Genomic DNA, 21,771 nt, shown 5'->3' on the forward strand with positions numbered 1-21,771 from the left:
AGGTGATCCAATTGAAGTAGATCAAAATTAAAGATTGCTTATTCATCCCTCTGCTTATTCAAAGTAGCTTTAAAAAAAAAAAATCCAGCACTAAGTGGGTGAGCAACTTCATTTTGAGGAGCTTAAAGTAGTTTAATGGGAATTAGAATGAAATTACATCACAAAATAAGTTGTCTTCTACTTGCTAGTTATGGTATCCATGCAACCTTCCTCTGGAGCCTATGATAGAAATGGCCTTCAGAGAGCAGACACTGCAAGTGTTGAAATGAAAATGTCTTTCAAGAATACAAGAAGAAAAATTGCTGTAGTAATCTGATAAAGGTGGGGTTTGGCTCCAGTGCAACTTTGCATGGCCATCCATGACTGTTTATATCGTATACCATCTTCCCTCCTTACATTGCTGTTTAAAACTTTTTACAAGAATAGTTATGATTAAATGTTTGCTAGAATGTTGTGCAGTATTGTGTTACTGCCTTGCCTTTCTTCCATACTGCAGAACAAATGAAAGGCAAAAAAAGGGCTGAAGAATTCATGCTTTTGGTCCCTCTATGTTCTCTGTCAGAACATAAGGCAGAATGCAGTGCATATTTATCTTCTGGGGATACCAAAAACTGTTGGTATGAAGAATTCATAAAGAGAAAGGGGTCCTATGGTTTTGCTCTTTCATTCAAATCCACACAAAAATTTTAAAAGATTTAATTTTGCAATGGAGGTTTATGACAGTGGATCCAAAAGCCCATCTGCAGACAATCTGTCAAATAGCTCCTGACAAGGAGAGGTCTGTAGTCACCTTAAACCCACAATAACAGTATGGTTACTTCTCCTACTTGCTCTTTCTGTGGGCAGCTGGGCACAAGAGCTGTAAGTGTCCTGCTTTCTTCCTTCTCAGCTGACTACATATAATGTGTCTCTGTTTCTGCTGGCCGCCTTCCTATCAGTCCACCTTAAAAAAATGTTGAGGGAGTCCTGCTATAGAAATTTCTCTCAATTTTTTTCCCCTGAACAGCTCCATTTAAAAAAAATGCTTATTATTATTATAGTTACTGTGTCTTAGTTGCCAAAATAAATCAGCTGTGAAAGTGAAGGATTTGCTTCAAAATAATTTATAAGAAAAACAAGTAACAAAAGTAGTTTATCTGTCTGTGTTGTGTGCATCTCTTCTTACCAAAATCAGAGCTGACAATGTAATGTTGCCTGTAGCACACTGGATGGAGAGGGCTAGGTTCTCTACAGCTTCCTAAATTTAACTTCTTATTACTTTAAAAGGTACCTACCAGGGGCAGTGGACAGGAGGGATGAGACATGGATATGGTGTACGTCAGAGCGTACCCTATGGCATGGCCACTGTGATCCGTTCACCTCTCCGAACATCTCTGGCGTCACTTCGAAGTGAGCAGAGCAATGGCACTGTTCTGCATGACGTCACTTCAGACAGTCCAGCTGGAACAAGAGGAGGATTTGTGCTCAATTTTCACAGTGATCCAGAAGCCATGGGCATTAAGAAAAAAGGAGGCTTATTCAGAAGAGGATCCCTTCTTGGTAGTATAAAACTGAGAAAATCGGAATCTAGGTCATCGATATCTAGCAAACGGAGCTCTGTAAGGAGCGATGCTGCTATGAGCAGGATTAGTTCTAGTGACGCCAACTCTACCATTAGTTTTGGAGATGGTGACTGTGATTATAGCCCTCTGGAAGACCATGTTGATGCCACCACTACAGAAGCCTATATGGGTGAATGGAAGAACGACAAGCGCAGCGGTTTTGGTATCAGTGAGCGATCAAATGGTATGAAATATGAAGGAGAGTGGCTGAATAACAGGAGGCATGGATATGGATGTACCATGTTTCCAGATGGCACCAAAGAAGAGGGAAAGTACAAAAATAACATTTTGGTCCGTGGAATAAGAAAGCAACTTATACCAATACGAAACACAAAAACTAGAGAAAAGGTGGATAGAGCAATAGAAGGTGCACAGCGAGCAGCTGCCATGGCAAGAACCAAAGTGGAAATTGCAACCTCAAGGTAAGTTATCAAATGGAAAGTTGTAAACCTTTGTGGTAGTGAGCATTTGCTCACCTTTCAGTTTCATGTGTGTAGCTCTGTTGACTTTAGTGGCATTAGGCATATGAAATTTAGAACTTCAACTGGTTTGAGTAAAGAGTTTGTGTTTGTTCTGTAATATACTTTAAAAGTAAATTTCCATTCTTGATATATTTCTGCTTTCTCTCAAGAGCAGCTGCATTTTGCCTTTAAACCTGTTTGGAAAATAAAACTGGTGAGGAATGTAGTGAATTATTTGTGGGATATGAGGTAAAGTTTTAATATTTTCCCATAACCATGCTCCAGTTATGCTTATTGTATTGACAGGTTTTTTTGGTAGCATCTGAAAGACACTGAAGTTGCCCATTTGACAATAGGCATCTTCAGATGCATCTCATTTTCTGTGAAACTGTGGTAGGAACAGCCTAAGAATAATGGTCAAGGATGTTGTGCTTAGAGGCTGTTGATTTGGTTGCCAGGGTAATATCTGCCAAAATAATTCTTTTTGAGGACTCATCCATTTTGGAGCATGCTTCTCCTGAACTCACCTGATCATACGACCACCACATGAAATAGTGGTAGTCAGCTTCTCCCTGTGCCTCTGCCAAATGTTTGAGATGGTAGAAGCGTATGGGTATTGGGAGTGGAGGGAAGTGTCATTTTCACTTTCAACTGCTAACCAACAACCAAGCAAAATTTCTTGAAATGGAATTGTTACAAATTAAATCAGTACAGGCAATTTTAATTGGTTTTGTTATTACGTTTGAGAGCTCTTTAAAAAGCTATTTCATTTTTATTGCCTTCCAATAAGTTTCTGTGGCGGTTTCTCTGTTGATGGCTTTAGTTTGTGTCCTCAGGCAGGCTTTTCTTGAAATATGCTTTGAATAAAAAAAAGAGTTCAGAATGTGCATGAAAGAAAATCTTCATGCTATTTTAGAAAGAGGATGTCACATTACTCTTTGAGCTGAACAACTGAGTCCTAATTTAGTGTGGTCACTAGTGTGTCCCCAGTGACTACCCTTTTCCTGACAATCATAAGAAGTACAGAAAATACAAAAAAACTGCTTAAGTGGGAGAGCTTGAGTATGTAAAATGCTCATAGGAAGAAGTAGCTGAGACACTAAGATGAAGAATGTAGCATACCATTAAAGGACTTTTCTGAGAACTGGTCATGTAAGTAACTAAAGGGTAACATATATTTGGTTACTTCTATAAATATATGTAAGGCATTATATGACAGCATACCGTATTAGTAAGGCAGATCAGTAATACCTAACTTTAAGAAAGTACTGGATCCCATTCATGTTCTGTCAGTACATAATAAGCCCTAGTTTTAAAAAAACCTAGGTGGGATGTATGGAAAGGAGGAGTCACCCCTTTGAGTCTGTATAAAGCAATTAAAAAGCTGTCGTCTGAGACCATGACATTCCAAGGCACAGTGTATGCCCTTCCTCTTCAAGAAGTGTCTCTGAAGTGTTTTGTTTGCTTTTCCTTCCCTTTGATTTTTAGGTGGAGGACAGAGTTCAAATTGCTTCTTTTGGAACAATTCACCAAAACAATGTTGATTTCTTGAAAATACGTTTTTGAAAGTGCAGCAGAAGTTGTAGCGCAGCTGTGACCGGGGGCAATCTCTCCCTTTGGTTTCTCAGCTAAAAATCTCTCTGAAACACTCCCATGACTACCAGGATAGACAGCAAGATCGCAGGTTCAGGTGTTCTCTCTTTTTAGTAGCCACTGCACCAACTGTACTGGCACTGATTCAAAGGCCAAGAGACCTGACACCAAGCTGGGCAGCATCATGCATGAAGATAATATTAACTTCACTTCTGAGGGCATGCTGGACTCCCCTAGTAAAAATGGCAAGACCCTTTCCTATCTTGCAAATTTTCAGAGTTGTTTTGAGTATCTACCAGTAGAAGCCAGGCCATGGGCACTGGTGAACTAAAGAACTGTCTTACCAAACTGTCCTTACCAATTTTTTACCAAGCTGATATATTAATAATAAAATAATTCTTTGGACTGTAGCATTCTTGCAGTGTCTTCCCAGCTGAATATGAGGATGGTGGTCTTGTCTGTTTCCCAACAATTATTACGGCGCAAAAAAGTCTAGGAGAAGTGCCTCCTGTAATTTCTCTAGTGTGTAATAAATACAAAGGTGGTTCTGCCCATATGGCATCACCTCACTGCACAGTGGCCTTCTGTGTTTCAGACTGGACAGATGTCACTGGCACTGTGTGCTTGTTGTAGATTTCCATTCATTAGTTGAAGAACTCACTAGATAGACCTTTTCTCACCCCAAAAGCCATCGAACCAAAGAGCTAGAAAACCTTACTCTCGTCCAGAAACCTTCCTTTTCAATGCAGTTTGGAGTTGTATGCTATTCTTCCTGCATTGTTTATTCCCAAAATGTTTGTTCAGTCAAATGGAAAGAGCCCATACTCCTCTTCATAGCTCCCTGCTGGTCATGACAGGCTTGGCTGGTAGTTTGACCTGTGACAGATGTCCACACAGTCTTCAACGAGACCAACCACTGTTTTGCTTTATATTCCCAATGTCTTTTTATGTCTAAAAGTTATCTTTAGTAATCTGTGTAATCTTCCTTTGTCTAAAGGACAAATCTTCCTTTGTTTTGTACGCACAGAAAAATATAAAAGTTGGGATAAGTAGTGCTTCTCTGAACCTAAATTTACATTGGCTCTCCTGACTTAGCTTTTGGGTTTTCGAGGTATTTGTACTGAGGTGTTTTGAAAATTACAACAGCATTTCTCAAAAGATAGCAGATTGCAACATTGTGGATGTATAAAAAGCTGCTGTATCAGGGAAATAATTACTAGCTTCTACTACACAGCTGTGTATTCAAAACAGATTAGAAATTAGCAATCAATAAAAATTCTTTAAAAATTAAAGTGCAGCTTAATAGATTAGATTGTGTATTAGTTTTACCAGCTGTATTTAAGGAAAAATGTTTCGGCATAAACATAAAAAGAACTAGATTTGAGAAACTTCAAAAGTATGTTTATTACTTTTGCTTTTCCAAATTTTTAAGGTGCCCTCTCAAAAATATCATCACTATGGGGAGTAATTAATTCGAATTAATCTTTAATGCATTGTGCTAAAAGCAGTTAGGTTTATATGCCTTCTTTGGGGTCCTCCTGTCTAAAGGGAGAAGCTGCTTTCCAGAAATGTTTGATTCTTCTCTATACATGTGAAGTGCTTTAAATGCTGGAACATGTACATTGGGAAGAGCCTTTTGGAAGATACTGAAAAGCCCCATGTGTTGCCTCAACAAGAGTCAAGTGGAAACTCATTTTGAGGATATCATGTAATTCTCAGTGTTGGGATTTTGAACTTCCTTTTCATCACTGTCATATGTCTCATTCAAAGGAGCTATCCCTCTGCAGTTCAATATAAACTGGATTTACATTCGAGCACTTCTTTCCTAGTATGAAAATTACTTAAGTTCTCATCATACTGTATTACATTAACTTTCTTGTCATTAATACTTAGGCTCAGTATAAAACTGTATTGTTTCTGGAATTCATTTTCAGAGCTTGAACATAAACTTACCTTATAATACTCAGTCACTGGGTGTTTTTAAAATACATAGTCCCGTAAGCAAACATGAGGCAGTGGAAGCAGAAGGAATGATGTTTGTTTCCTAACACCCTTCATGTTCTGTATTCTTTCAGAAGAGTCCATGTTCTATGTTCAGAATTGGGTGAATTGAGTGTTCAGAGCCAGGCCTTTTTCTTTTTTTTTTGTTTTCCCTTTCAAATATTTTCTAGCTAATTCTCTCCTTAAAAGATCTTTTCTTTTAATTGTTGACTCTCTGAGGAAAAACAAACTTTGCAAGAACACTGAGGGACATGATAAAAATACAGTAAGGGTAAGAAATATGAACCAGAAGATCGTGTATGAAGGAAAAGGGAGAAAGAAATCAAAAGAGAAAAATATTTCCTTGTTGATAATTTCCTTACATTTCATTGATCTTTCAGGTCATAAAACTAACAGATTCAAGAATTAAAACTTCTTCTTTTTTCTCCTTTTCAAAGAAGCGAATTACTTTTAATTACTTTAAAGTTTTGAGGGAGCTTTAAGTGAAGTGTGTGTATTGTCATAATATGCCATGAGAACTTGTGACCACCTTAAAAGCAATATTGTAATGGGGTCTCATTACATGAGCACCTGAGATTTGGTGAAGCATAATGGTTCCTTTGTGTTAGGCGCTGCACAAACAAATTATGCTGTCTGGAGACCTTGCAGTCTGGGAAAATGGCAGTGCCCAACAGATGAAAAGAAGCTGGCAAAAGACTGGGTCGGAGAACAAGATAACAGTAAAATCAATATCTTGCTACTAATAATATGGAGCAGTTCCTCCTTGTTAATTAGCTGTCTGTGCTCAGACAGCAGTGACTAGCAAGCCTCTAGTCACTCTAGTGCTCCTTTTAAGTGGAGCACTGAAGAGGGATTAACTGGCATCTTCTGCAGTGTTTTCTTTTTCAGAGCAGCTTTTTTAGACAGCTCAGTTTTATTTTTAATATGTTTGTGTCCAAGTCCACAGATGCTAGAGCTAAATTTCAGCTTTTATTTTTTTAATAGAAACTGCTGAAACTCTGGTTGTGATCCTGTCTCACAAGCAGGCTGCTTTGTGCTGCGTGGCTCCCAAGGAGTCTTGAGTTGTTAGAAGTGGATGCAGGAGGAAGGTGCAGCAGGATTGACTTGGTAGTGGAGACCCAGAATAACTATTTTGTTTGGGAGTGAACCCACCTTCAGAACATGTATTTTCCTTGGGACCCTGCTCTCCCTTGCTGTCATTGTGGCCTGGAGCCACTAGTGACTTGTGTGATGTTCAGTGCTAGGCTGAGTCAGAGAACTCAAGTTTACCCTGAGTCCTGGCCTGGTGCTCCTCCAGCCTGGGCTTGGACACTTAGCATTGGCTTCAGGTTGCTGGGCAGCACCTCTGGCTCAGCTGTCCACCCCAGAGCACCCATGTCCACAGTACTGCAGTTACTTAAGAACCCACTGCTTATATTTTTAATAACCTTGATTCAGAGTAAGCTGTATGCTGTGCTACATGGTGGGGTCATATGGAGCGTGTAGAAGTCTCAGGAAGCAGTACTAGGTGGTTTATTAGGCAGCTCCTTTGTTGTGTTCATTGCCTTGTGTGACCAGTGTGCTCAGCTTGACCTGAACAAACTGTGATTTCTAGGGAGAGCTGAAATTACACGCATGTGATAGTACAGTTTGCATCCACACTAGAAGGCAGCTGCCCATCATTCCAAACAGCATTGAATTATTTGTGCCACACACAGCTTTCCATGATGGATTTAGCTGACCCCACCACTCTCACTTTACTCAAGAAACTAAACTGGACACTTGCAAGCCTGGTGCCCCACACGCCTTGGAGATGCTTTGCTTATTATAGCTGAAATATGAACATTGTGTTTAGGAATAGGATCCAGCAAATACCAAAGGTATTTATATAAGACTGCTTGCTTCAGTACAAAAAGCTGCCTGAGGTTCAAAATGAAATCACTTTTAATCATTTTGCTACATAGTTTGTTTGAAGATAACAAATGAAATGCTGTGGTAAAACTTAAAATAGATCTTGAGCTACTATAGATAGTAATTTTAAAGTTAATTCTGCATTCTTTATAGAAAAGCATATGTTCTTTGAATCCTGTGGGAGTTACACCACTAACTTCATTGGGGCACATATTCCCTCAGATTTCACAAACGACTCATTGGTAAAAGAATATAATCTTGTACTGTTCCTCAGTTATTTGCTGGGGAATGAATAATACAGCTGTTTGAAATATACAAATAGTATAAACATCACTATGCAGATTTTTTTTTTTAGTTTCTTAGTATTTAATGCAAGATTACATGGCTGGAAATATGCAAAATTAGTCCTGTACCATCTCTTAGCTTGAAATTTTAAAAACCCTCTAGTATTTAGTTTTTTATCAAATTACCTATACCCAAATATACCTACCTACAGCCATAAGCTTAATAGGGATTTAAGTTTTTTTGGAGCGGTTCTGGTCTGTATCCTGTCTTACCTTGAGTTTGTATTAGACACAGAATTGTTACTTGAGAGTTGCTTTTCTAAATTGTTTAAAATCGAGATTGCTGGTACAAGATTGGAAATATTCAGTGCTTTCAGAGCATAAATGAAACAATGCTGCTTTTAAAACCACCTTCTAAGAAAGCCTTTTTCTGCCGTTTGAACATTCTTGAAATATTTCTGTATTCAGATGATAAGGGGGGTTTTCCCCAATTTCCAGAACACTTAATTCAGAAACAGAGATGATTTTTGCAGTCGTAGCAGATGTACGTGACAACATTAAGGCTTTTTTTTAAGGATACTGGGGTACGCAAAGAGACTAGTATTTTTTTGTAGCCACAGAAGATGAGTTGTTAGGCAGATTCTCCCCTTAGTTTTTATACAGCATGTCAGTTTTGATCTGTATTACAACAATTGTTCAAAAGCTAAGCTGCAAATAGCATCTGTCTCTACTGACTTGCAGGAGAGTTTCTGTGATGGAAATAACTACCCATTTAAAAAACAAAATCTGGATCGTTTGTACTGGTTAGTCATGTATGAACTGCAGTTAAGTCATTAGATTTATGTTATTGATTGCTATAAAAATACTCTCAAAACAAAAAAGATATTTTGTATTTCCACTACATCTAGTACAACTGCATGCATACATCTAGTGGTACTAGTTGGAGCTTCAGTAATTTACTTCATGTTTTGCTCAAAGATTAAATCAACTCATATAGAACATTCCCAGCTTATTTCTTCAAAGAGATAAGAAAACTTCCTATCATCTAACTGTAACATTTTCAAGCAGTATTCCTTAGGGTAGCATGTTTCTCACTGAACAACTACAGCAGAAAAATATTCATTAAAATGATTAATTCTTGCCCCCTACATTGATCTAATTGTATATTTCCCAAATAACAATTGATTCATTTTCTCAAAACTGGTGTAGTTTAATGAGTGGTACTGTTTGTTTGAATACCAGTGGATCAGTGATACATATCACTTCTCTTCACATTTCTGGTGATTAATACATTTTTATTCCTTCTTTATGTATCTAACAGATTTCAGTACATGCTTGTGTAAACTGACTTGCATTCTTTTGCCTATCTCACTATGATCTTCCTCTTTCAGTACTCCTCTATTTGCACTTTGTTTTTCTGCTTTATTTGTTCTTCTGCAGTTCTTTGCTCTCATTGTCTGTGGAGGTAGAGGCACAATCTCTTTGTGGCTAGGGTCCAGGAATAAATTTCTCCACTGAAGTTTGCCTCCCTCAAACCCATGTCAGCGTTTAACATCTGAAACAACCTATTGATTATTCCTGTTGTCCTCTCAAGATTTAGTATTCCCAGATCTGCTGAATAGCAGTAGAGGTCTCCCAGGAGCTCATTCCCAAGGTCACCTTAAAGCCACTCATAAATAAAGTTAGGGTGGTTCTGCTTTGCACATCACTCTTACGCTCAAATTGAACTTCATTCACCATTAAGAGTGATCAGTGAGTTTTGTGCAGCCCTTTGTTACAGTTGTGCCTCAGACTTCTCTGATGCTGCCATTCACAAATTCAGTCACTTGGCTGTTCAAGCTTTTCCTTGGCATTTAAGAATTACATGGGTTCTCAGCCCTGAGCCCTATGGGTATCCAGCATTAAACCACAGTTGGGAGAACCAATAATTTATTCTCTCCCAGTATGTTCTGTTTCTGAATTAATTTTTTGTTCACTTTAGCACTTCTTCTTTCTCTTTATTTTTTTAATCTTTATTTCCAGACTTTCTGGTGACAAATGCGGTACTTTGGTCCTACTACATTAAAAGTAGGGATTGATGCGAAATGATGGCATTACTGTTTTGCATTTAAAAGCCAGAAATTTCCTTCTAGTATCTGACTAAAATGAAATCAGTTAAATGTGAATTTTCAGCTCTTTTGTTCTAGGAGATTAAGAAGACAGGTACCTACATCTCTTTTCTCTTACCACGCTGAATCAGGTGGGTAAGGTGTGTTTAGTTACCTTAATGCTATAATGCAGCACCTCCACTTTGTGCTTGCCGCAGTTGTTTCTGGCATATATAAAAAGAGGCAGAGGTCATTCTGCTGCTTCTTTAGCTTTCCTTTCAGGCTTTGGGGTGAAAAATTTCAAAGATATTTATTCTCTGAATTTTTAGACTACTTAATAAATAAAGGTATTGGATCATGACACTATCTTAGTTTTGCAAAAGAACTTAAAATCCAAATGTGGAAACAGGCAAGACCCAAAAGATTGTCACTGATGAGGTGGCCTGTGGGCAGATATGAGCGTGCATCGCAGCCCTAGTGTGTTCTTGTCTGGAGCCAGGATTTCATACCTGTTGCTGGTTAAAAACTTGATTTTCAAAGAGAAAAGAAAGAAGACCAAGAAATCTGGATGATCACTAAACTGAAGTGACTTCCTAGAATCTGGCTGTGTGCACACATGTGTGCGTGTTCTGCCCAAGTTCACTTTTTAAGCTCCTTCACTTGCAGGAATTTGTGATGTCAGTTGTATAAGCATTTTAGGAATATCCTAAAAGCAAAGAATATAGTGCCAAGTGCTAAGACACAAAATGTATTTCAGGAAAAATAAGGGAACCATCTCTGAAGGTGTTTAAAAGACATGTAGATGTGGTACTTAGGGACTTGGTTTAGTGGTGGACTTGGCAGTGGTGGATTAAACTTTGGAGTTGGTGATCTTAAAGGTCTTTTGCCACCTAAACAATTCAGTGGTTCTGTAAGCAAAAGTTAAGTCTGTAACCAGACAGGTGCGACCTACAGATCTGTTGAAGTATTAGTTAGTGGCTTTTGGTGAAGAGGCTTTCTCTTTATTCCAGTGGTGACTAGATTCCTTGTGCAAAACTTAACTCATCTTGAGCGGTCTAATGTTGCCCAGCATTCACAATTTCTTAAAAGTGCAATGTACGGTATGAATATTGTTTTATATTCTCAGTGGATAATGAAATATGAGAAAAAAAATCATAATGGCATGTTACAATCCCAAGCACTGTTTGATAGTATAGACCATATCAGTGAAGAGTGTAATTTTATTTCCTAATTCAGAGTTTATACCTGTTCCAGAAATTGATTTTAAGACAGAAATGGGACAGATAAAAATTAGTATATTTTGTATGCTTAAAATTTAGACCACTTGCAAGAGATGTAGTTATATTATTTGCTCATAATTGAGCTTTATACAACTATTTGTTATCAGGAAAAGTCACTAAACATTTTCACCTCAATGTCTGTGACTGTGACATGCACAGATGTGATGCATTTCTGATGAAAAAATTGTTGATGGAGCTCTGAGGGTGAACCTTTTTTAGCAGAAGGGTTAAAGTATGTAGCATTTAGCTTTTAGCTTTGCTGGGTTGATGAATAATAAATGCAGAGATCAATTAGTCAAAATTACAGTTCTGAATAAATTTTCCAAGGAGTTTGGGCTAAATCTTATCTGATGTTTTCTTCAAATTTTAGTTGATCAGGATATGCTTTAAAAGGCCTTTATCAGTAAGTGTGAGTTCCATCTTTGTAATGTAACAAATACTTGATTTGAATTCACTTGCTCCTTACATTTGTGGTTAGATCAGTATGGAAGTGATCATGAAGTCTGTAGAGAGTTAAGTTGTGAGTTACCTGCTGAGAGCTGATGTGCTGCATAACATGAGGAACTTTGGCTGCAGACCTCCATGGTGAGTGAGCAATATGAAGGAGCTGGTGTCTCTTTCAGGAAGGTTTGCATAGAGTACAGCTAGACATCAGAGGTCTCACACACTTGTCTGCACGCCTGGATTTGAGATGAAGCCAGACTGGAATCCTTTCAGTATAGAATACTGTTACATTTGTGACATTGAAAGTCCATGGAAATGTTGAATTGTGCCCTGGTGTTTGAGTAGGGGTTGCACAAGACTTGGGTCTGTGAAATGCGTGAGCTCATTTCCTCTTAACGAAAGTTCTCCCATTTATTTGCTATTTCACAACATATTTAATCAGCTCTTTGTAATAATGAAGGCATTTTTGGTTGATGGTTCAAAGAACATACTGACTGGGTCTTCATAGGTCAGTCTGAGAAAACTCAGCTTAAACTATCTTCAGAAGCCCTGCCTGCTTGTTCAAGGTCCCTCAAAATTTAAGAAATGCTGTTCTGCTTTTAGTGTACCTAATGTGATACTTTAAAAGATACTTTTCTTTGAATAATATGACTAATTTCCCTGGAATTTGCTGGTTCATGAAAATGTGGTTTTAGGAAGATGTATAACCCAGCACTGCTTAATCCATTCAAGAAAATAGTTCTGGTTTTGCAGAAGAAATTCACTTTGCAGAATTAGGGCGACAGTTTCCTCTTGGATTTTCTGCTTTTATATGCTCACTGTTAAACTTAAAACCATTTCCTATCTCTCTGACTCTGAAACCATTTATTGTCTTTTCATTAGTAAAAGTAATTCACACCTTTGCATCTTTTTTTCTGTTCTTTGACACTGAGTTGTCTCATTTTGCGAGTAGAAAAGAGAGGCAGAAATTGAGCCTGCTGAGGGGCAAGTCAGCTGAGGAAATATTTTGTGTACAACTTTGACACGTCCATCTATTAATAAATGAAACTTTAAAGCAGATTGGAACCTTTTGACATTAAGTCCGCTGTAGTTTGTTTACACTAAAGAGTGGTTTAACTCAAGAATATTTGCTGTTTATAAAAATACTTCTATTGTCCTTTGGTGGTCCTATTCCCATATTTTCAGATTAAATATGCTTTGTTCCTCTCAAGATTAATATGAAATAGAATGTAAGAGGAAATGTTTTCTTTTCTGCCATTTTTGAAAAAATTCTCTTCCAGAAAAGGTAGAAGTTTCTTCAGGTTTCCGAGACAGCATGAACTATGTGCCACACAGAAATTGCCTACACACTTAATTTTCTGTTTGTTTGATTCTCTTGAGGTGTCACCAGCTGGTTTCCCATTATGAGATTCCTATTTGAAAACTTTCTGTGAAAGTTTTCCTTCTTTGTTTTGGTTTTCTCTTTAATTGCTTATGTATAAGTGTCATCCATTCCCAATCCTTCCTTAGGAATGGATGCTGTTAAAAATAATTTGAGATAATTTTTTATTTTCTAGAAGATGTAAATTACTGGTCAATATCCTCATGTTTTGGCCCTATTATTGCTATCAGTGTAATGCATTTTCTTCTCTTGGAAAGAAATGCATTAGATGGATTAGCAAAGCACTAAAAATATCTTTGCTTAACCACCAAATTATATAACCATCCGATTTCTGTTGTCTGCTGGTCTCCTGCTGTGATACAGTTTAGAAATCTACATTTTACAATCTACATCAAGTGAAAAAAGCTTTTGATTAACATCAGATTTCTTTCAGAGTATCAAATATATGTATTTTTAATACATCATTCTTTATTCAAAAAGTAGGGTTTACTGAAAGCTTTTGATAACTCTGCTCACTTCAAAATTTAACAATGATGCTACTTTTATACCATATATTTCTTCTATTTTTTGATCACTCTAGGGTGGTATGTCTGATATTTGCTTTGGGTCTGTTGCTTGTTTTGGCAGAGGGGTATTTTTAAATGAATAGTAATTTAGATCAGATGCCCTGGTTAGGTCCATGGTATGGAAATAGGATGAATAGCTTTTCTAGAAAGTTCTTTTATGTATGTGAGAGAAGATTTGATCACCATGACCTGTTTTAAAACTAAATGTCACATTTTTCTGCTCTTGCCGTATCATGTGTAATAAAGGGTTTTCCAGAGCTAATCTATCTCAGAGACCCCTGTAAGGAGAGACCAAGACTGAAATTATTAATCTTCCCTTACATTAATTAAATGTTTGTAATATTTCCAGTATTTTTCTCTACATTTACTGTGAAGATCTAAAGTGATTTATCTTTTAGTTTGCTGTTGTAGTATTTGACTGTACAAGTAGGACCCCAGTAAGTTGATGGTGTAATTCAGTTTGCAGCAGTGAGTGAAGAAAAAGGAGGCTCAATTTAAACGTGTAGATAACTAATTGAAATACTCATTATAAATGTTTGTGATGAGATAACTTTGTTTGATGGCAGTATTTTATTTCTCTATGTCCAGAAGATCATGTTGTATTGCAGTGAAGCTGTTGCCTATGGTCAGGTTCCCTGCAAAAGGGCTGAAAGGTTTTGTTCCTTGTGAATGTGACAAGACAAGTCCCCTTGTATCCTAAGGTCAACCAAGTGTCACCTTAGTGTGCAGTTACATCCTTTCCTGCTGTTTGTTTTTCTATTGTGTAGCTGTAATTGAAAAGAAAAAAACTTGAATGCATGAAAAAAGGAAATGATGCCATCAGAGCAATCACTTTGCTCTAAGGGAAAAGACTCCACGTATAATCAGCTGGCTAAAGGGCATGAGAACATCCTGAAAGGTAATTGGGCACCTTTTTTTGAAGTACTCTGTTCTATCCCATTAACTCATTCAGTGTTGCTCAGAAACAATTTCTATAGACAGAGGCACATTACTGGGCTTTTGTTCAGAGCCAAAAGCTGCAGTTTTCACAGTGTACAGCATCATCTTTAAGCTGGTGCTGTTCATGTACTGCTTCTGGAAGAGTACATACACAAGGGGTTCAGACTTCTCATGACCTTTTTTTTTTGTGCTCTCACTCATGATGTTCTTTACAACTGAGTGGGAGAAATGTATGGCTTTTTCAGATCCTTCTCTGAATGACTTCATACCTGCAGTAATTTTTCTTGTAGAGTATGAATAGAGACCTGAAGATGGTACCAGTTGTTTCTGATGGGAAACCTGATACTGCACTTCTTTATGTTTTTATTCCATTCGGTCTGGAATATTTGTCTCCATACGTTCCATCTCATCTTTTAAGTTGCATTGACTCTAGGCCCTTTTTATCATCCATGTTTTAAATCACTGAAATGGTGGAACTTAGTCTACTTGTGATCATGCAATTATTACCAAAATGTATTCACTAATAATAAGAGCAGCAATGAAAGGTTATGTCCTATAGAGGTTCTTTGGAATGGTGTTGTTCTTCTTCATTTCAGTAATAGTGTCTTTATAAGCATTCTGCTGGTAAGAATAAACATGTTTGTTTGGGATTTTTCTCTCCCACTTTTACCCATGACTTACCAGGAAAGAAATTAGAGATTTCTAGTCTTCAAGTGTGTAATTTCTTCTCAAAAGGAAGTAATTAGCCACAGCCCATGGATGTTGTGATGTATGCAATTGCTTCTAGCCATTAGAGAGAAGGGTATGGAGGCTTTGTTTTGGTCTCTTCTGTCTTTCTGCTGCTAAAATATGGCTTAATATTTATGCCAAAAAATAGTAACAGATTTTATAAAAAAAGCCCCCAAATATAGATAAAAGCATTATGTTGAATCTAGTGAATAAAGCAGGGACTTCAAGAGTGAGCATATTCCAGTGAAAGCCTTATATTCTTTAGTAGCAAGAACAAGGAAAGATTGGCATGATTCAGATTATGATCTTTCAGGGTGAAAGCAGGAGGGTTTTAATAGGGGGGATCCTTGACTACATAGGAGTGTATTTGTAACACTAATATGAGAAAATTAGTTTCTTATTGAATTGATTTGAAATAGACAATCAGAAGGGCAATAATGTTGTGCGATTTTAATCTGAAAATAGGCAAAAGCTTTCATATTATAATTAGAAATAGCCTACCCTTTCATGACCCTGAAGGATACTTTAAGGTGTACTTTATTAATCCTAGAGGGTAATTATGAAATAAAGTTGTAGTGAGACTACAGTAGTAATGTAAGTTATTTGGGTTTTATTGCATCTGTCATTCTGAAGGAATGAGGTGACAGTTCATGCTCTGATCAGCAACCCTTCATAGCTGCTACTTGGCAAGTTCTGAAATGAAGAAAAGCTGTAAAGAAGTATGCAGCTTGCTGCTCAATAGATAAAGGGAGAAAATTGGTCAAGACTTGAAAACATTCACCTTACTACTAAAATAATTCCTGTGATGTTCTTTAGGAACAGAGAAAACATCCCTTTCTAATCAAAGAACAGACAAATGGCCTGTAGTCCATTTGCTTTGGACTTTAATTAACTCCTGATGCTTTGGAGGATAAAAGTGTGAGCTGGTTGTGGCTTTTAATTTATCCTTTACATAGGCTGCTGGTGAAATACAAAATGTTGACCATGCTGACATCAACAGCAGAACTCCCACTGGTTCCAGTGATAGCAGGGTATCACTGATAGAACAGTGCTCTTTGTGAGCTGCATGTTTTGTGGGAGTCACAGGCACTTGCAAGGCCAAAGTCAAGATACTAGAAGTTCCCAGCTGGATCAGGAAGGGATAATCAAATACAGAGACTGTTCAGTTACCACTGAAGGAAACTTTTAGGTTCTCAATATGCTGTCCACTTCTCCTAATTTCCATAAAAACTAGAATTCAATTATTTTATGAATTCCAGAGGAACTAATGGTACCTTCTGAGATTCAGTCTTTTCCCTTTGCAAATAATGAAGCTCCTGTAATGAATCCATATGTCACACACATTCTGTGTGCTGTTACTCATGCTGAATGCTACACTGTTCTGCATACAGTCCTCAAAACCTGAGATCTGAGTGTGGTACAGCTCAATATGAATAGGGGTGACAGAATTTATTCTAGAAGGACATTTCAGCTCACTTGCTGAGGAAATCCATATTTCTGGAAATCAGGTGGGGGTGTGCTCTGAAAAGCAACTGGTTTGTGCTTTATTGCTCTACTAGTGGATCTGATTTCTGCATTTACATACATGTAAGAAATACTGCTAACAGATTACATGGTTTGCAGTAGCTGGTTATAGAGGTTACTCTTTCTTTATTCTTTTAGCAGTATAGCTTCTTCTGCGTGAAAAATATCCTCAGTGTACTAGCTAACCAGGTAAAAGCATTTCTTAAGTGAGTGAGTTTTAATCATGGTTTGTTCTCCTCAGCTTTGCTTGTTCAGCCATTGTTCTGGAAGGTCATATAGGCAGTCAGTGGTGCCAAACCTCCCTGGCTAGATGCATGTGTCATTTACCTAGTGGCAGGGAAAGCTGGGTGGGTTATTGCATGTGCAGTGCATCAGAGGCTTCCAAGGAGAAGAGGGTGTTGAAGCCATTCAGACAGCTGGCTCCCGGCTGTGCTTTTCCCCAAAGGATCTTTAGAAGCGGGTGTGGAATGTGCTGTGAAATTCTGGTAGAGTCAGCCAGACAGCCTTGTGGTAGAGGCAGCAGCTCTGGGAAGGATAATGATCAGGAGTGGGCTGCTATTACTTCCAGAGTAATTTAGTTGAGAATCCACCTGTGCTGGTTCTCCCCGGGTATTTGTCCAGTGGAAAGCCAGCCCTGGGTGTGGTGAATTGTCCTAGTGAGGTGCATGTGCTCCCAGGCCACAGGCAGGGCATTCATCCAGTGGATCTGAACAACAGAACTTGGTTATGTGAGTTTGCTTTCCAAGCATGACATAAAATTTAGTGTGACCCTTCAGCAAGAGTTAGTTACAGTGGGGTGCCATGTTAGAAATACCTGACCTGGGAGCAAATGCTCCTTTAGGTTCGTATGAAAGAGAGCCAGAGGGATGTGCTGAGTGTATAAACACGGGTTTTTGTTGTATGTCAAGCTTGTGCCCCAGCTCTCTGGGCATACCATGAAGACTGCAGCCTAGTCTAGATGACCTGCTCTAAAGATAAAATCTGATGAAGACTGGTGTTCATCTGCAGCATTGAAAGCCATATTGCCTTCTCTAAAAAAAAGCAGGATATTAACTGAGTGTTTTAGCTAACATAATTAATGGCACTGTACAATGCAGAATGAGTTTTAATAGAATATATTGTGGTTGTTCCAAAGGAAGTTAAATATGTGACATTGAGTGGATCTCCTAGATTCAAGAGCTGACCTTTTGGCAGAAGCAGTGAAATAATATACAGCAGAATCTTGTTAATTCATGCTAATGACTTAAAAGACCACTTGATTTTACAACTTAGCAAGTAAGTGAAACATGATGACAAAACTTCAGGGATGCACACTTTATCAGTATGTGCTCTGCTAATTTACCTCTATAGTAGCAGTTATGTTGTAAATATATTTGTACTAGATGAGTTAATGGACAGTAGTACTATTAATTAAAGCAGTGATGATTTCCTGAAATGACACTGTAGTACAGCATAAAATAGTTTCAGTGAAACAGGACTAATCTACTAGTTCTGCGAGTGTGAGGCTGCTCTAATGGTTCTGAAAGTGACAGATGTTGGCTCTTAATAGTAATAAAAACGTTCTCTCCTCATATGTGTCATGTCATTTAGAAAAAAAGTAACTAGTTACTTGGGAAAAGAGTTATCCTATCATAGTAATAGTATAAAGGTATATATGTAAATAAAAAGTTCATAAAAAAATTTATCTTCAGGTTGAATTACTTCTAGAGCCCTAAGAGCCCTAAGCCTAGTCTAGCCTATGTTCATTCTTAAAATAGTAATTCCCAAATGACGGGCTCATGAAACATCACATATGTTCCAGTAAATTTCTTAGTCTTCAAAATACAGTGTAAATGTCTCCTTTATGAAAAAGTCTGCAATTTTTTCTGACCATTCTATTTCAGTCTACATGGTGTTCCCCATTAAGTACTACAAAGAATGCAGTTTTGTTACCGGCAGTGTATTCTTAAATGAGAAAATAAGACTTTCAGTTGGCCTTAGAAAATGACACAAAGCCATTTAATATTTGTTATGCTCTGAGTGAAAGAAGGAGCTGAAGTCTGTATTGGAATCATCATATGCACTTGTTACTGTGCATTGGTGTGTCAGCAGAGAAGTCTGACTAAATAAGGCAATGCATGAGTAGAGCTTATCAGCATTTGACAGGAATACAGTCCACTAACAGCTGATACTGTAGCCCATCTTTTCTGTGCTATCATCGTCTCTCTACATGGCACACAGATGTACATTTATCATCTGCTTGGCTGCTGATAGTGCTCAAAACAGCCCTCCACCTTTTCTTTTTAGTTCTTGTATGCTGAAAGTAATACAAGTGAGCAGAAACCCTTAGGAAGCCAAATATTTTTATTTATTTAGAAATGTTTGTGAAGTTGTCAGCTTTCAAACTTTAGAGAAGTACACTATGCCTTCTGCTTTTTTTCCCACCAGATAGTATAGAGTATTGTGAATATTTTTTGATAATATAAATAAAAACCAGGAAACTTCATGTTTTTTTGTGCCCCTTTGGTACTACTGTGCCCTAAGCAATGCTTGTATGAATTATCTGTAACTTCATGAAAGCAAGTCCTGACTGATGGTGCCTTCTTCACTTGGAGGGTCTGGTACTGCTCAAATGAGTGTCTAAGCTCCCAGTGATCTTTCTGGGAACAGTATTGCACCTTGAATATTCGTCGGTGCTTTTAAAAAATATCCAGAGTAAAATACCATTAATGCTGTTTCAGAATCATTTTTTCTGTTATGCTGAGCTTGGTTGTCAGACTTTGTCCCTGTGTCATGCAAGAGTTTGGGATCTGACAATTTTATCCATAAAATTACTACACCAATAAAAGCATTTTAAGATTTGTTAGCACCTTGCCTCCTGCTACAGAGTGTCCAAAGACAATCAAACTGCTGACCTGCAAATGTGCTTTGATACTGGGTGGGGATTAAATGGGTTTGCCTGTGTGGCCTTTTTCTAAGGGATTTCTGAAAAATATCAGACATTCCAGTCTTATTCTGTACTCTGAAGACAGGTCAGTGATTTGAGAATTCTTCCTTTTCTTGAAAATTCAAGTCATTAAACTGCAAGGCCGAGGCTGTTGAATTTCTGGCAAAAGTTACTGTTAAAAAGGTGATCAATACCTTTTTTATCAAGCATGAATTTAAGACAATAGTGAAAAACCCTCTTCATTTCTCTTAGCACACTTTTAATTTTGTGTTCCTACTGACTGTTACGCTGTGCTGTCCTCTCAAGTCAAGCAAAAAAGACAGAAAGGGATGGATGGATGGATGGATGGATGGATGGATGGATGGATGGATGGATGGATGGATGGACTGTCATCTTTATTTGTGGCACTGATTTGAGTCTTTTCTCATTAATCCCTTTACACCTGCCTATCAAATGTGTGCCCAAATGTCTTTTTGCACATTCAGCTAAAAGTAGTCTTGATAAATTAGTTACTCTGATGTTACTGTAAATGGAAAACACAATTTATAAACTTTTGCATATAAAGCTAGATCCAGTGAACTTCTACCTTTTCACCATATATTTGTATGTACTTTCTGCCGCCCAGTACTCTACTTTGGTAGTTCAGTATCTTGCTTATTTGTTCTTCCATATTCTTCCATTACTGTTTTCCTGTTTTGAGAACAGCATCAGTATTCAGCCTCCCCCCCTTGTCCTCCTCTGTACAGGAAGCTTGCTGGGGAATGGAGAGTGCTTGGCATGACCTTGAGAGCATTCTGAAGGTTCCAGATTTGTTTTGTGGGAACCTCACATTCTGTTTAAGTGTTTGACATAGTGTGTGCAAAATGATCAGAGAAAGACTAAAATTCTTGTAACATTTTAGGGAGGAGTTTTCTGGGTAACAGTCCTGGGAAAGCATAGCAGATAAATCTGAAAAGAGAGACAGTGAGGCTTTTTGTTCTGGCTTGTTCTTCCTGCTGTCTGTTCCCTAGGCTTGGAATGAACATTCAGGACAAAGAAGGGACTCGCAGTTCTGCCATGTGGAGAATGCTTACCTCTTCTGCTCTCTAGCAGGATACGTGCTTGAAGTATTATTTTCTTGCCCGCGACTTAGTGTCACAAAAACACTATGTGCCATTTCCTGATCAGGAGCTTGTAAGTCCTATTGGCACAGCAAGCACTCTTCCAAAGTCGGGTTTTTTTCAAAATGTCTTTACTTCTTACCCAATGCAATGTTTTAAAAACCCAAACCCTGCAATTTTAGCTGAGATCCATCTTCTCCAGTTCAGCAAGCTGGCTTAAATGCCCTAATGTGAGTTCATACATCAGTAGCATTGCTGTATGCAATATGTGTAACAGAGATGTCATTCTGTGCTCTGAGTCCATCTCTGATAATGGTCCTGGGAGAATAAGCAGTTCATTGCGATGTTTGCCAGTAGAGCATGCTGGGAGGGTTCACAGGAGATGCACAGTGTAATGGACTGTTTGCCGTGTGTGTAATAGCTCCCCTCCAAAATAAGAGACTTCTACAGTGCAAGTAAGGACACTTTCAGGCTGCCTTTTTGGCACTTTCCTGCTGTGCCCAAAATATTCCATTAGTTTTCTGGAGTGTGTCTATCATACACCTGTGTGATCTGCATGGAAAGAAATATGATGTGTCCAGAGAAATAGAGAAGCTGAATTTAAGTGCTGTGACTATGCAGACAAGCATTATAAAGCTATTAAAATTCTGTAGTCATTCAGGGCTTTACTTTGAGGAATTTTATTAACTACTTTTGTCCTTTTTATTTTAGAAAATTTATTTTGAAAATACTTTAATTGTTGTAATCATACTAATTGTGCAGACATACAATTTCATGTTTTCTGGTTCTTTTAAACGTACTCTACTCTTTATAAATATTTTATTATGTTTTCATAGCACACAAATTTAATGAAGTATGTATAGTTAAAAAAGGCTTGAAGCAGTCCAGGGCTCTGCAAAACAAGCCTCGTAGCACCTGAATATACTTCTATATCGCGGCAAGTGTTTGGCAAGCTGTGCTGCTAT

At 37.9% G+C, this 21,771-nt stretch overlaps 1 protein-coding gene across 3 annotated transcripts in view; it reads left to right on the top strand.

Moving 5' to 3' along the window:
- The window catches only part of JPH1 (junctophilin 1), an 82,323-nt gene that overhangs the window by 5,597 nt on the left and 54,955 nt on the right, over nucleotides 1–21,771 (top strand). For all 3 annotated transcript variants that reach the window (XM_084218380.1, XM_084218381.1, XM_084218382.1), the window contains exon 2: nucleotides 1,267–2,023. In XM_084218380.1, the coding sequence (XP_084074506.1) occupies nucleotides 1,267–2,023 (757 nt within the window). The remainder of the gene's footprint in view (nucleotides 1–1,266; nucleotides 2,024–21,771) is intronic.

Source organism: Fringilla coelebs, assembly GCF_963513975.1.
Source record: "Fringilla coelebs genome assembly, chromosome: 1".
In the NCBI taxonomy this organism is placed as follows: Eukaryota; Metazoa; Chordata; class Aves; order Passeriformes; family Fringillidae; genus Fringilla; species Fringilla coelebs.